The sequence below is a fragment of the Moschus berezovskii genome, chromosome 9, assembly GCF_049115385.1.
Source record: "Moschus berezovskii isolate FMDL1 chromosome 9, NW_MosBer_1.0, whole genome shotgun sequence".
Taxonomy (NCBI): Eukaryota; Metazoa; Chordata; class Mammalia; order Artiodactyla; family Moschidae; genus Moschus; species Moschus berezovskii.
The window spans coordinates 42,289,746-42,303,475 of record NC_142468.1 but is presented as its reverse complement, the minus strand read 5'-3'; the positions used below and the strand labels follow the sequence as shown (position 1 = coordinate 42,303,475).

The 13,730-nt window shown below is 43.9% G+C and overlaps 1 protein-coding gene across 1 annotated transcript in view; it reads left to right on the top strand.

The window, feature by feature from the left end:
* The first annotated feature begins 7,803 nt into the window (after nucleotides 1-7,803).
* FBN1 (fibrillin 1) overlaps nucleotides 7,804-13,730 on the top strand; it is a 272,564-nt gene continuing 266,637 nt past the window's right edge. The window contains exons 1-2 of the mRNA XM_055436892.2: nucleotides 7,804-7,962; nucleotides 8,593-8,937. Coding sequence (XP_055292867.1) covers nucleotides 8,774-8,937 — 164 coding nt within the window. The 5' untranslated portion in view covers nucleotides 7,804-7,962; nucleotides 8,593-8,773. The remainder of the gene's footprint in view (nucleotides 7,963-8,592; nucleotides 8,938-13,730) is intronic.

Below are 13,730 nucleotides of genomic sequence, written 5' to 3'. Positions count from 1 at the left end.
ATTGGTTTTATAATTTTAGACTGTTCTCAATTAAACTCTAAACTATCTAAAATGCTAAGTGAGAAGAACATTACTAACCTTCCACTTAACACAGTACCTGCACAACCAAAGCTTAATCAATGGTCGTTGTCACTATAAAGCCCTCTTCCTGTGCCCTAGATCTTGTAATTCCTCTAGACAGAAAGGGCATCTCCGTCATAGTTGAATCCTTATTTTCTGACATAACGTCTGGCACACAGTGCCTGGCTTTCAATTAAAATGGTTAAGTGAATAAATAAACAATAATTTTAAAAAGTGGGGGGATAGCACATGGAGGTACTCTGCTAGTAAGAAGGACTAGTTTCCATCTGCTAATCCCAAACTCCCAATCCTTCCCTTTCCCACCTCTCTCCCCACTGGCAACCACCAGTCTATTCTCTACATTCGTGATTGTGTCTCTGTTTCACAGATAGGAGAAGGCAACTTAATTCTACCTTTAGTTCTTTTTTAAGCCACGACCCATTCATTCATATCAGGTCCCAAGAGGGAGTGATGGACACAGAAGCACAACCAGGCAATGTTACTCTTTCTATGGCTGGAGGGTTTAGGTCTTTCCTTAACACACAGAGTGATAAAGAAGCCTGAGGTGAGGTTTTGAAGTAGCCATCATATCACCATCTTGAAAGTAAGTTAATGCATCTGTTTGTTCATTCAACAAATACTCTTTGAGTCCCTGTTATGCACACGGAATTGTTCTATGTGATGGGGATGTGAGGAGCTAGAAATGGAAGCAGAGAGGCAGGAAAGTTGACTATAGTATCTCTTAGTATCCTTTCACTTCCTTGGAGATCTTAGTGACTGCTGCATGGAGTAAATGGAGCTCTCAAATAGGATGCAATAGGTTCAGATTGCAGTGAAGCTCTGTGGATGAAACCTTGGCTTCCCAGAAGACATCAGGGAAGTTTAATGGATACAGGGAGTGGCTCCAGTCTACCACAAAGATTTAACTGAGATTTTGTGACAGATGGATGAAGTGATGAAATGAAAAGTACCCTTAACTTGTTGTCAAAGAATCCAGCCCTGATTCTAGTTCTAGTTCTATGAAAATAAGCAAATTTCTCACATTTCTGAATGTGATTTTATTCATCTATAAAACTGAGACAGAAATATTTCCCCTCAAGTTTGTATTAGTAATCTATCCCTGTTTACTAGACTGTCCTAAAAATTAAGTGGCATAAAATTATAATAAAAATTATGTGTGTGTGTGTGTGTGTGTGTGCATGCTTAGTTTCTCCATTGTGTCCGACTCTTTGTGACCCTTTGGACTGTAGCCCACCAGGCTCATCTGTCCATGGCATTTTCCAGGCAAGAATACCAGAGTGGGTTGCCATTTCCTTCCCCAGGGGTCTTCCTGACCCAGGGATCGAACCTGTGTCTGTCTCCTGTGTTTCCTGTGCTGCAGGCAGATTCTTTACCTCAGTTCAGTTCAGTTCAGTCTCTCAGTCATGTACGACTCTTTCCAACCCCATGAATCACAGCACGCCAGGCCTCCCTGTCCATCACCAACTCCCGGAGTTCACTCAAACTCATGTCCATCGAGTCGGTGATGCCATCCAGCCATCTCATTCTCTGTTGTCCCCGTCTCCTCCTTCCCCCAATCCCTCCAAGCATCAGAGTCTTTTCCAATGAGTCAACTCTTTTCATGAGGTGGCCAAAGTATTGGAGTTTCAGCTTTAGCATCAGTCCTTCCAATGAACACCCAGGACTGATCTCCTTTAGGATGGACTGGTTGGATCTCCTTGCAGTCCAAGGGACTCTCAAGAGTCTTCTCCAACACCACAGTTCAAAAGCATCAATTCTTTGGCGATCAGCTTTCTTCACAGTTCAACTCTCACATCCATACATGACCACGGGAAAAACCATAGCCTTGACTAGATGGACCTTTGTTGGCAAAGTAATGTCTCTGCTTTTTAATATGCTGTCTAGGTTGGTCATAACTTTCCTTCCAAGGAAGTAAGTGTCTTTTAATTTCCTGGCTGCAATCAGCAACCGCAGTGATTTTGGAGCCCAAAAAATAAAGTCTGACACTGTTTCCACTGTTTCCCCATCTATTTCCCATGAAGTGATGGGACCAGATGCTATGATCTTAGTTTTCTGAATATTGAGCCTTAAGCCAACGTTTTCCACTCTCCTCTTTCACTTTCATCAAGAGGCTCTTCAGTTCTTCTTCACTTTCTGCCATAAGGGTGGTGTCATCTGCATGTCTGAGGTTATTGATATTTCTCCCGGCAATCTTTATTCCAGCTTGTGCTTCTTCCAGCACAGCGTTCCTCATGATGTACTCTTTACCTACTGAGCCATATATTTATTCTGTGAATTCACTGGTCAACTTTTCTGCTGATCTGCTAGGATCACGTGTTGTTGGTGTTGTTCTGTCACCAAGTCATGTCCAACTCTTTGCAATCCCATGGACTGCAGCATGCCAGGCCTCCCTGTCCCTCACCATCTCCTGGAGTTGGCCCAAGTTTATGTCCATTGATGCCATCCAACCATCTCATCCTCTGTCATCCTTTTCTCCTTCTGCCTTCAATCTTTCCCAGCATCAGAGTCTTTTCCAGTGAGTCGGCTCTTTTGCATTAGATGGCCAAAGTTTATTGGAGCCTCAGCTTCAGCTTTAGTTCTTCCCATGAATATTCAGGGTGCCTTTAGGATTGACTGGTTTGATCTCCTTGCTGTCCAAGGGTCTCTCATGAGTCTTCTCCAGCACCACTGTTCAAATGCATCAATTCTTCGGCTCTCAGCCTTCTTTATGGTCCAATTCTCATATCCATACGTGACTACTGGAAAGACCATAGCCTTGACTATACCTTTGTCACCAAAGTGATGCCCTTGCCTTTTAATATACTGCCTAGGTTTGTCATAACTTTCCTTCCCAGAAGCAATTGTCTTTTAATTTCATGGCTGCAGTCACCATCCACAGTGATTTGAGCCCAAGAAGAGGAAATCTGTCACTGCTTCTATCTTTTCCCCTTCTATTTGCCATGAAGTGATGGGACCAGATGCCATGATCTTAGTTGTTTCTAAAATTGAGTTTTAAACTGGCTTTTTCACTTTCCTCTTTCACCCTCATCAAGACTCTTTCGTTCCTCTTTGCTTTCTGTCAATAGAGTGGTATCATCTGTATATCTGAGGTTGTTGATATTTCTCCCCACAATCTTGATTCCAGCTTGTAACTCATCCAACCCAGCATTTTGCATGATGTGCTCAGCATGAGTTAAATAAACAGGGTGACAGTAAAGAGCCTTATTGTACTTCTTTCTCAATTTTGAACCAGTCAGTTGTTCCATATAAAGTTCTAACTTTTGCTTCTTGACCTGCATACAGTTTTCTCAGACAGGTATTATGGTCTGATATTCCCATCTCTTTAAGAGTTTTCCACAGTTTGTTATGATCCGCACAGCCAAATGCTTTAGCTTAGTCAATGAAACAGAAGTAGATGTTTTCTGGAATTCCCTTGCTTTCTCTATGATCCAACGAATGTTGTCAATTTGATCTCTGGTTCCTCTGCCTTTTCTATACCTTGTTTGTACATTTGGAAGTTCTCAATTCAAGTACTGCTGAAGCCTATCTCGAAGGATTTTGAGCATAACCTTACTCATATGAGAAGTGAATGCCATTTTCTGATAGTTTGAACATTCTTTAGTACTGCCCTTCTTGGAAACTGGGATGAAGATGGACCTTTTCCAGTCCTGTGACCACTGCTGGTTTTTCCAAATTTGTTGACATATTGAATGCAGCACTTTAATAACATCATCTTTTAGGATTTTAAATAACTCTGCTGAAATTCCATTACTTCCACTAGCTTTATTGGCAGCAGTGCTTCCTGAGGCCCACTTGACTTCACAATCAAGAATGTCTGACTCTAGGTGAGTGACCACACCATTGTGGTTACCTGGGTCATTAAGATCTTTTTTGTACAGTTTTTCTGTGTATTCTTGCCATCTCCTCTTGATCTCTTCTGTTTCTATTAGGTGTTTACTGTTTCTGTCCTTTATTGTGCCCATCTTTGTGTGAAATGTTCCCTTAATATCTCCAGTTTTCTTGAAGAGATATCTAGTCATTCCCCTTCCATTGTTTTCCTCTATTTCTTTGCATTGTTCGTTGAAGAGGCCTTCTCGTCTCTCCTTGCTATTCTCTGGAACTCTGCATTTAGTTGGGTATACCTTTCCCTTTCTCCCTTGTTTTTCCCTTCTCTTCTTTCCTCAGCTATTTGTAAGGCCTCCTCAGACAACCACTTTGCATTCTTGCATTTTTTCCTTTGGGATGGTTTGGTCACTGCCTCCTATACAATGTTATGAACGTCTGTCCATAGTTTTCAGGTACTCTGTCTACCAGATCTGATGGCCTTGAATCTATTCATCACCTCCCATGTATAATCAAGAGGAATTTGATTTAGGTCATATCTGAATGGTTGAGTGGTTTTCCCCACTTTCTTTAGTTTAAGCCTGAATTTTGCTATAAGGAGTTGATGATCTGAACCACAGTCAGCCCCTCATCTTGTTTTTGTTGTCTGTAGAGAATTTCTCCATCTTTTGCTGCAAAGAATGTAATCAATCTGATTTAGTTATTGACCATTTGGTGATATCCAAGTCATCTCTTGTGTTGTTGGAAAAGTGTATTTGCTCTGACCAGTGCGTTCTCTTGGCAGAATTCTGTTAGTGTTTGCCCTACTTCATTTTGTACTCAAGGCCAAATTTGATCCCATATGTAGCTGCATTTAAATGATGAGGGTCTCAGATTAGCTGGGACATACTCTTTCATCCTGAATTTCTTAAAGCCATGGCCATTTCAGGGCAGCAGCTAAGAATTTGAAGGAGGAATCTGCTAGGTCTGTTAAGGTTTGGCTTTGGAAGTCAGGAGGAACCTAATCTGATTTTGGAGGATTGGTGGAGTTTTTTGAAATGAAGAGGGGAAATAAGGGAATTCTAGCCCCATGGACCAAACAGTATGATAAGTTTACAAGAGAGGCGGCTCCTGAATCATCTGGCATCAAGAAAATCTTATTGCAAATATATAATTTTCTTTATTTGTGACTGAATTTTGTTACTGGTAGCACACTGCTCTAATGTGTGTTGATTGCCTGGATTGGTGTGTTTCTTACATATTTAAAAGAAATCTCTTTTACTAATCTCTTTTTTAGAAATCTCTTTCTTCCCTCTTTCCCTCCAACTCTTTAGTTAAGCCATGACACTTATTGCTCAAAAAGGTGAGTATGTGACTTAGGGCTCCCATCTAACATGAAGAGGAATTAGAGAGTCTTTACTGGAGGAAGGGACCAAGGAGAAAAAAAGAGGGCTAAGGCCTAAAGAAAGCATTTAATCTAAATCTCTCCTTTAGAGGTAAAACCCTGGAAAGCAGTTTAGGGATAGGGTAGGTAGGAGGTAATACAAATGTTCAGAAATGCTGGAATATTGAGACTTGCAGGGCACCAGGGTTTGCTCTTTGCTTTATGAGCAGAAACCTTAGAAAAGCCCTATGTTCAGCTGCTGCTGTCCAACACATCACTGATCAGAGGACTCTAAGAGAGAGTAGAGTGTCTCACATGCTGCTGGAGTATAGAGAAAACAGGCAGTTTCTGGATTGCAGAATAGTCCAGAAAACTGGTGGGTAGGACAGGGCCTCCGTAGATCTCCAGTCTAACTCTCTCGAGCCATGGTTCCTCTGCCTAGACTTTTTTCCCACTCTGAATACCACCCTTACCTCTTCCTGCCTAGCGGAGCTTTTAAAAATGCCTGTGTTATGGCTCCACTCCAAACTATTTAAATCAGAATCTCCAGGGGTTGAGTCCTGGTGTCTGATTTTTTGCAGATTCCCAGGTCATTCTACTGTATAGCCCAGGTTGAGAACTACTACCCTAATTGAAGTTTAGTCATGTGTTTCGATTTAAGTTAAACATCGCTTCCTTAGGAAAACCTTCACTGATCAGCCACAACCTAGGTCAAGTACTCCTGTTTTATGTCCTCCGAACAACCAGGACTTCTTCCTCTTGGCATTTAAAAGTTGAGTCCTCATTTGTTTCACATCTGCCTTTCCCTGTAGACTACTCTGTGAGGGGAGAAACATTTCTGCCTTGCTTACCCAGGAACTTGGTTCAACCATGCACCAACTGGTACACAATTGGTGTTCAGTAAATGCATCCTGAACAGAGGCTTGCCTTTATTCAGTCTTGGGTATGTGATCAAGGCTTCAATTCATGAATCTGCTAAGAAGATTTTTATAGGGCTATGACTTAAAGCTGAAACTCCAATACTTTGGCCACCTCATGCGACGAGTTGATTCACTGGATAGACTCTGATGCTGGGAGGGATTGGGGGCAGGAGGAGAAGGGGACGACAGAGAATGAGATGGCTGGATGGCATCACCGACTCGATGGACATGAGTTTGAGTGAACTCCAGGAGTTAGTGATGGACAGGGAGGCCTGGCATGCTGTGATTCATGGTGTCACGAAGAGTCGGACACGACTGAGCGACTGAACTGAACTGATGACTTTAGATAGGTTCCATGTTGTCATCTTTGAGACCATGCTGTCATGACACTTCAGCACACTCATCATCACCATTATAACCCTGTGCAGCCAACATTACTCTTGCCATCTTGCAACTGGAAAGAAGTTAAATAACTTGCCCAGGTCCCTAAACTCTATTGCCTGGGCACAAATAATTGCTGGTAAGGAAAACCCCTTTCAACAGGATTTCTGTAGTTTGTGCTGAACTCTTATTTCTGTCTTGACAGCTGGTGGCTACTACACGGGGGATTTTCTGGAGGTCTCCAGTTTCAGGGCCTAGGGCCCCTTTCCCCAGGGAAATCGATTGCAATTTCCTGCCCTACTACACCCTTACAGGGTGCAGGCAACATGGCCTTGCCTATAGAAGGATATCATAAATGCTGTATTCTTCAAAGTCACTGTGCCCTGTTTATCCTGGAGAGGCAGGTGTGTATGTGTTTGCGTGTATATAAGAGAGAGAGAGAATAGGAATGTCTGGGGAGGCGCAAGAGGGTCCTCCATGAGAAGCCTAGGATTAGTTGTGGGCTGGGCCCCGAGGACCGTCCCTTCACTGCCTCCACCCCAAATCCCAGGTTCCAACACTCACAGGCCTCTCGGTCGGAATCCCACTCAGACTCTTGAGGCATCTTGGGTTCAGCCTGGGTGGCTTGAACTGAAGTTCAGAACCATGCCTCCTCCTTAGTCTGCACATCACCCCCTGAGCCCACAGCGGGGGCCCCCTGACTTGCCCTGCCCCGGCGTCCGGCCTCTGCTCGGTGCCCGGCCCCAAGAGGCGCAGTGAGGAGGCCTCCGGGGAGACCGAGATGGGTCTCCTTTTGCCCTGGGGCCTCCGAGCTGCCCTCTCCAGCGCGCATTCTTGGTACAGGTGGCACAGCTTCAGGCGGCGGCTGGACTTCCCACATCACGGGAGAGGTTAATCTCGGGTCTAGATCTCCCAGTCGCGGAGTGGGTGAAACCGCTACTCGATTTCTTCCCGTTCCCTTAACTCCTCACCCCAAAACGCAAAATCCCAGGCTGGGCAGGACCGGATCACCTCTGCCTCCTCCCATTGCGCCAATCCTGCGAGAGAGGCCCCCGCGCCGAGGCGGTGGCTGGCAAAGGGGAGTGGAAAGGGAGGATGGATGGGGCCGAGGGGTGGGGTGGTGATGAGGGGGATGTAGGAGGGGGTGTCATTTTCTTTTTCTTTCTTTTTTTTTTTAAAAGTATTTCTCTCGCGAGAAACCGCTGCGCAGACGATACTTGAAGAGGTGGGGAAAGGAGGGGGCCGCAGGAGCGGCGGCAGAGACTGTGGGTGCCGCAGGCAGACAGGCGGCCACAGCTGGGACAGCTGCGGGCGGAGCGGGGCAGCGGCTGCCGCGGCCAAGACCGAGGAACAGCCGCCGCCGCCGCCTTGGGAGCCGGATCCGCCGCTTCTCCAGTGGGTGCAGCCAGGGTCCCCATAGAGATCGGGCGGCCGCCGCGGCTGGGGCTCCAGCCACGGAGGCTTTTGCGTTTGCGCCGCGCCGAGGGCAGAGACAGGGACTGGGGTGAGGGGCTGTCCCGGAACGTCCAGAGCTGGCGCTGGCCCTCCCCTGCCTGACAGCTTCCTGGCCCGGGGCTCCTGGTGCCGGGCTCGGCGTCAGATGCTGAGGGGTGGTGGCACTGCCCGGAGCCGGCCGGGGATGGCGCGGCGGGCTTCCAGCCCGGCGGCTTGGCGGAGAGGACAGACTGGGGAGCTGGGGCGTCAGAGCGCGCATTGCGCGCAATTCGTGCTAGTAAAAAATACACCCAGCGAGCTCGTCCCGGGGTTTAGATCTGCTCAGGACCTGGGGACTTTTGCAGCGCTGTTTTCAGGCGGCGCCCGGGAGGCCAAGGGGTTGGCTGGAACCGATGCCGCCGGGGGCCTGGGCTTTTCAGCCAGCTGTGGACCAAACGGTCTTCACTTACCCAAAGTAACTGCGCCACGCGCAGGCGGTGCGCGGGTTGGGCTCGGGAATGGGGACCCTGAGGCTTCAGCATCCTGATGCCCTGAATGTCTCCCCCCGCCTCGGTGATTTGTCTGTTGCAGCTGGCAGGGGCCGCCTGAAGTGGGAGCAGCGCCTGGAGAAGGCGGGAGGAGCCCGGCCCGGGGGACGGGCGGCGGGAGAGCGGGACCCCGGCGGCGCGGCGCGCTCCAGGGCGCAGCGGCGGCCGCGGACAGAGCCCGGGGCGCGGCGAGAGGCGGCGGGAGCCGGCGGCCGCTCGGCATCATGCGGCGAGGGGGGCTGCTGGAGGTCGCCCTGGGATTTACCGTGCTCTTAGCGTCCTACACGAGCCATGGGGCGGATACCAATTTGGAGGCTGGGAACGTGAAGGAAACCAGAGCCAACCGGGCCAAGAGAAGAGGCGGCGGAGGACACGACGCGCTTAAAGGGTAATGGATCGGGCCAGCTGCTTTGGTGTGGGTGTCCCCTTCCTCTTTTCCCGAGTATCAGGATCCAGAGGAACTGACAGGGTCGATTCTCAACAGTAGAAGGATCCTTGATAAGACTTCCTGGGAGTACCTTAGAGATGCGAGGGTTACCCAGCCCTCTCTGCAGTTCCTGGCCAAACCACCTTGCTTCTACTCTTTATGGATTTCTGCCCCAGAGTAGAGGTCACGGCTAAAAGGAATCGGGCCATTGTCGAGGCTGATTTGGGGAGGCGAGGAGGGTTCTTTGAGGAAGAGGGGGAGGAGCTGCAACTGAGAAGAGGGGCAGCCCATGCTTTCCCTTCATACCAATTCCGGTTATGTGCAGGGAAAGCGATTGAATGGTGGGCATCTTAGTAGATGCTCAGTTTGTAGGGGAGCAAGGAAAGAAAGGGATTCCAAGGACAGCCATTCAGAGGAGACACATAGCTAATAGCTGGTTCTCCTTGAAGTTGAGCTTATTAAAATTAGGGACTGAGTTTTTCCTTTAGATGTCTACACTGGAAGCAGAGCAGGGCAAGTGTTTCTGAGAACTTGTTTTGCGGTTTTAAGAAGCTCCTTATTTTACGGGGGCAGTAATGCTGCTGTGGCGGGCTTTGAATTGGTGTTTTTAGCCAGTCGTGTGTGTGTGTGTGTTACACACATGTAGTTGAACATTTTGCCAGTCTCCTAAGCCCCTATTACAGAAAATGTTTCAGCAGGAAGTATTTAATTTAGGCAGGTTGACTGCATAAATACTGTCAGTTTCCTGAATCAAAGAAGGGTGGGAGTGCCCTTCCCTTAAAATTGTTCAGATTGAGCACAGTGTCTCTGAGAGTGTTTAAATTCAAGCCTCCATAGAAGCAGCAGGATGGATTGTAAATGACCCGTTTTGTCTTTTTGGAGGATTCTGTAATGAAACCAGAGAGTAAATACACAGAGGTTTCTATTAACTTGTTGCTCTTTTAAATATTTTTAAAAATTTTAAATTGTTTAATTGGGGTATCAGTTCAGTTCAGTTCAGTCACTCAGTCATGTCCGACTCTTTGTGACCCCATGAATCACAGCACGCCAGGCCTCTTTTACAATGTCGTGTCAGTTCTGTCGTACAGTAAGGTGAATCAGTTATGCCTATACATATATCCACTCTTTTTTAGATTTCCTTCCCATTTAAGTCACTACGGAGCATTGTTGTTCTTTTTTGAGTGGTTGTATAGTTTGACCACATGGCCCTGACTGATCAAATGATGGTGTCCACTTGGATATGTGGCTGAACCTTTCACATATTCTTTTTTGTTATGGGTTGTTTTAATTATATATATGTAGTGAAATTTGTGTCTGTATGGCCCAGGTACAGAAAGAAAAAAGTCCAGTAAACTGAACAGATGAGTTTTTGAGTGCTGGTCTAGGTCTGGGGCAACACAATGGTCAGAGCTAAGCACTTAGACCTTGGTGAAATATGCAGGATTTTCTGACACCAGGAAACAGTTATGATTAACTTAGTTCCATCTTGGTCTTTGTGGAAAATAAATCAAGGCTTCCAACAAGTGTTGGAAAGGAAATTTGCTTATCATATTAAGCCTGATACTGATCAAACAGCAGACATTTTTTTGCCCTGTGTGCACGGCCCATGGCAAGTTCGGTAAATGGACTAAAACTCTGATTTTTGTCTATTCTCAGAAGGACCTGATTTAGTCTAGCATTTTTCCTTCAAAAAATATATTTCTGCTATATATCTATATCTGTATCTATCTATCTATATAGTCTTAGAAGCTAAGCTTGACAGCATTGCTCCTAGGGAGAGATAGGAAGTAGGGGATTTAATTCTGTGGATGAAGGTCTGCAGGGAGACATTAGGCCTGGCCAGACATTTGTCTCATCTCTCTGTGCTATCACCAACCAGCCTGTTTCCTCGGGAGGCACTGACTCAATGTGAAAACAGAAACTAAGCCTTGCTTTGTTTCTTCACAGGATGTCCATGCTTTTACTCACAGCAACACTTAGTTCTTTTGGTTTTACATTTTTTTAAAGTTTATAAAGAAACACTACTCTGTGTTTAGTTAGTATGTAGTTGCTGAGATTTTGCACATATATGAAAAATTTAGCAAATAATTATAATTAACCTTTGTAGCGTAACTATATATTAATATACCATAATAATGAACCTTTATAATATAAAGGTTTTTATTTTTATAAATCTTATTTATAATGTTATATGCATATAATGTGTGCATTATATATATACATATTTGAGGTAAAAAAATTAAACTTTAAAAGGATATACAATTAAAAATATTTCCCACTTACCTCTCAGAGGCTATTTTCTTATGTATTTTTCTAGAGCTAGTATAATACATGTTCAAATATATGCATATATCTGTATAAACTCACTTAGATATGTGTGTATATCCTTTTTAATGTCTGGAATGTACTATACATACTGTTCCCAACCTGTCTTACTTTTGTATATCTTTACTGCATCCTTCTATCAACTCATAGGGATCTACCTCATGTGTTCCTTTGGCGTACAGGATCCCATAATGTGGCTGGAACAGTTTCCTAATGATGGCTCTTTAGATTATATTAAAGTTTTTGCTATTACCAACATTCTTCTACCTGCATGTTAGTGCCCATGTGAACATTTATGTGTACTATAAACTGATGAAGGAAAATATAATTGCTGTTGATCAAAGGTCTTCCCATAGGTTTGAAAAGAATGCTGACTCTGATCTTAAATTTGAATAGCTTTTAAAATGTATTCTCTCTGCTTATTGCTATTACAGTCTCACATTAATAAGTCTTTAACCACACCATGCTGTATGCATCATCAGGAAGAGCAGTCGTGTGTTCCATTTTTCCAGTTACTGCTTAAAACTCCTATTTTAGCTAGTTAAAATATTAGCAGCTTCAAAATCAACCTCTTTGACTACAGTGAAACCTGTTTGCCATTTTGATGTACAACTTATGAAATGAAAGTGATCTGAAATCCCCAAGTCTGCCTGATGCCCAGTTGGTGGCAGCAACTTTCAGCACCTCACTAATATTTCCTCTATTTAAAAGATGCTTTAAGCTCATCAGTGTCTGCCACCCATTGGTCTGGGTTCTCCTACAAGTTACTGTCTTCTTGTCTGTCTCTGATGTGACAGGTGACCGCAGAATTTGCCTGGGTACTCTTCTTGGGATATGTAGTCCTTTCCTGTCAGCTTCCTCTAGGGACCTGCATGGTTTTCCCTTCTTTGGGTATGTAGTCCTAGCTTGTCCTTCTCTCCTCCCATCCTGTTGCAGGTGTTTTTTTTTTTCTCTCTCTCTCTCTCTTCCCACTGGGCAGCAAAAGTTGTTCCACAGTGGAAATTTAAGCATCCTCAAGTTTCTTCCCAGCTTTCACTGTGTTTTCTTAGAGTAAATCGCCAATTTCTGTTTTTACAGGAAATCCTTTTTTTTTTTTAATGGAATGAGTGTGGTCCCTATTCACTCTGCAAAAATTGCATTTCTCTCTATTTTGAAATGAGGATTTTGCAAGTTTTAAAAACGTTTTCAAGTAATAAATGTATAATAATTTTTGTTTGCCTGGGCACAGCTTAACATGTGTGAAATGACTTTATGAGACATAATAAAATCCTAGCTTTATCGTTTGAATTTCAGGTCACAAGAATTTTCTCAGCTAAATTCTTAACTTCTGTGATTAGGCAAAAAGTGTGCGAGACAATCTAATTTTAAAAACACATAGCTCTTCTTGAGTAGCAATAGTTTTGCACCATTTATGTTTGCCTTATTCCTTTAGCTTCCAGATAAGGAAATATTACAGTTTCCCATCAAAGGGAAAAATTCTTGAGAATGAAACCCCCTTTTCCCAAATATCTGATGAGATGGATTATTGCACTTTTATCCGTATTGCCTGGTTTATAAGTATATAAGACTGGTTATCTTTCACACAGTTTGTCCCCTTGTGCCTGATTCCTTTGGTCTTTGTTTATTTGTTTTTTTCCAGGGGTCTTATTACCAAAAAAATACACGTGGAACTGTTCATACACAGGATAGATTATGTGACGGCAAACTCTGAGGGATTAATTACACAGAAATCTGTTATTAAAATAAAGAACTTTAACAGGGCACACAGAAAAAATTCTGCAGACTTCATAAAGTCCATTTTACTTTATAAAGAGGACTTTAAGACTTCATCCAAAGTCAGATAGGCTAATAACTAAATATGAGGCAAAAATCCTGCAGTGGTATGGTTTGTCTTTTCATTTATTGAATAGATTAAGCTAAAGTATTGCGACACCATGAAAAAAAGAGAGAGTTTTTAAATAAAAGGTTTCAGCAATTCCACATTTTAAACAAGACAGAAGAATAAGTATTTATTTATGGGATTCATTTTGTAACATTTGAGACATAAAACTTGGTATTAGGATACTCAGACATAGTTTGTTTGCTTTTTCCTACAGTAAACCAAACAATGAGCCTAACCAATTTGTGAATTTTAGCCTTAATTTCCAAGGTGAAAATACGATGTTTTCTTAAAATAGAAATAAACTGTATTAACAATTTCTTTGTTTCTAGAAACCCAACAAATAGGCCTATTCTAGAAACAGGATTTTGTTTCATGAAATTTTTAAAGCTGAAATAAAACTCTTATGAGGGCTGAGTTATATGGCAGACACATGGGAGTTTAATATTTTAAGTTTGTTAAGCTTGACTTTCCCATTAGATTGTAAAATCATCAGTGGCAAGAAATGAGCATTTTAACACTAACTTGTTGAAGCTGGGATTGAAAAAGT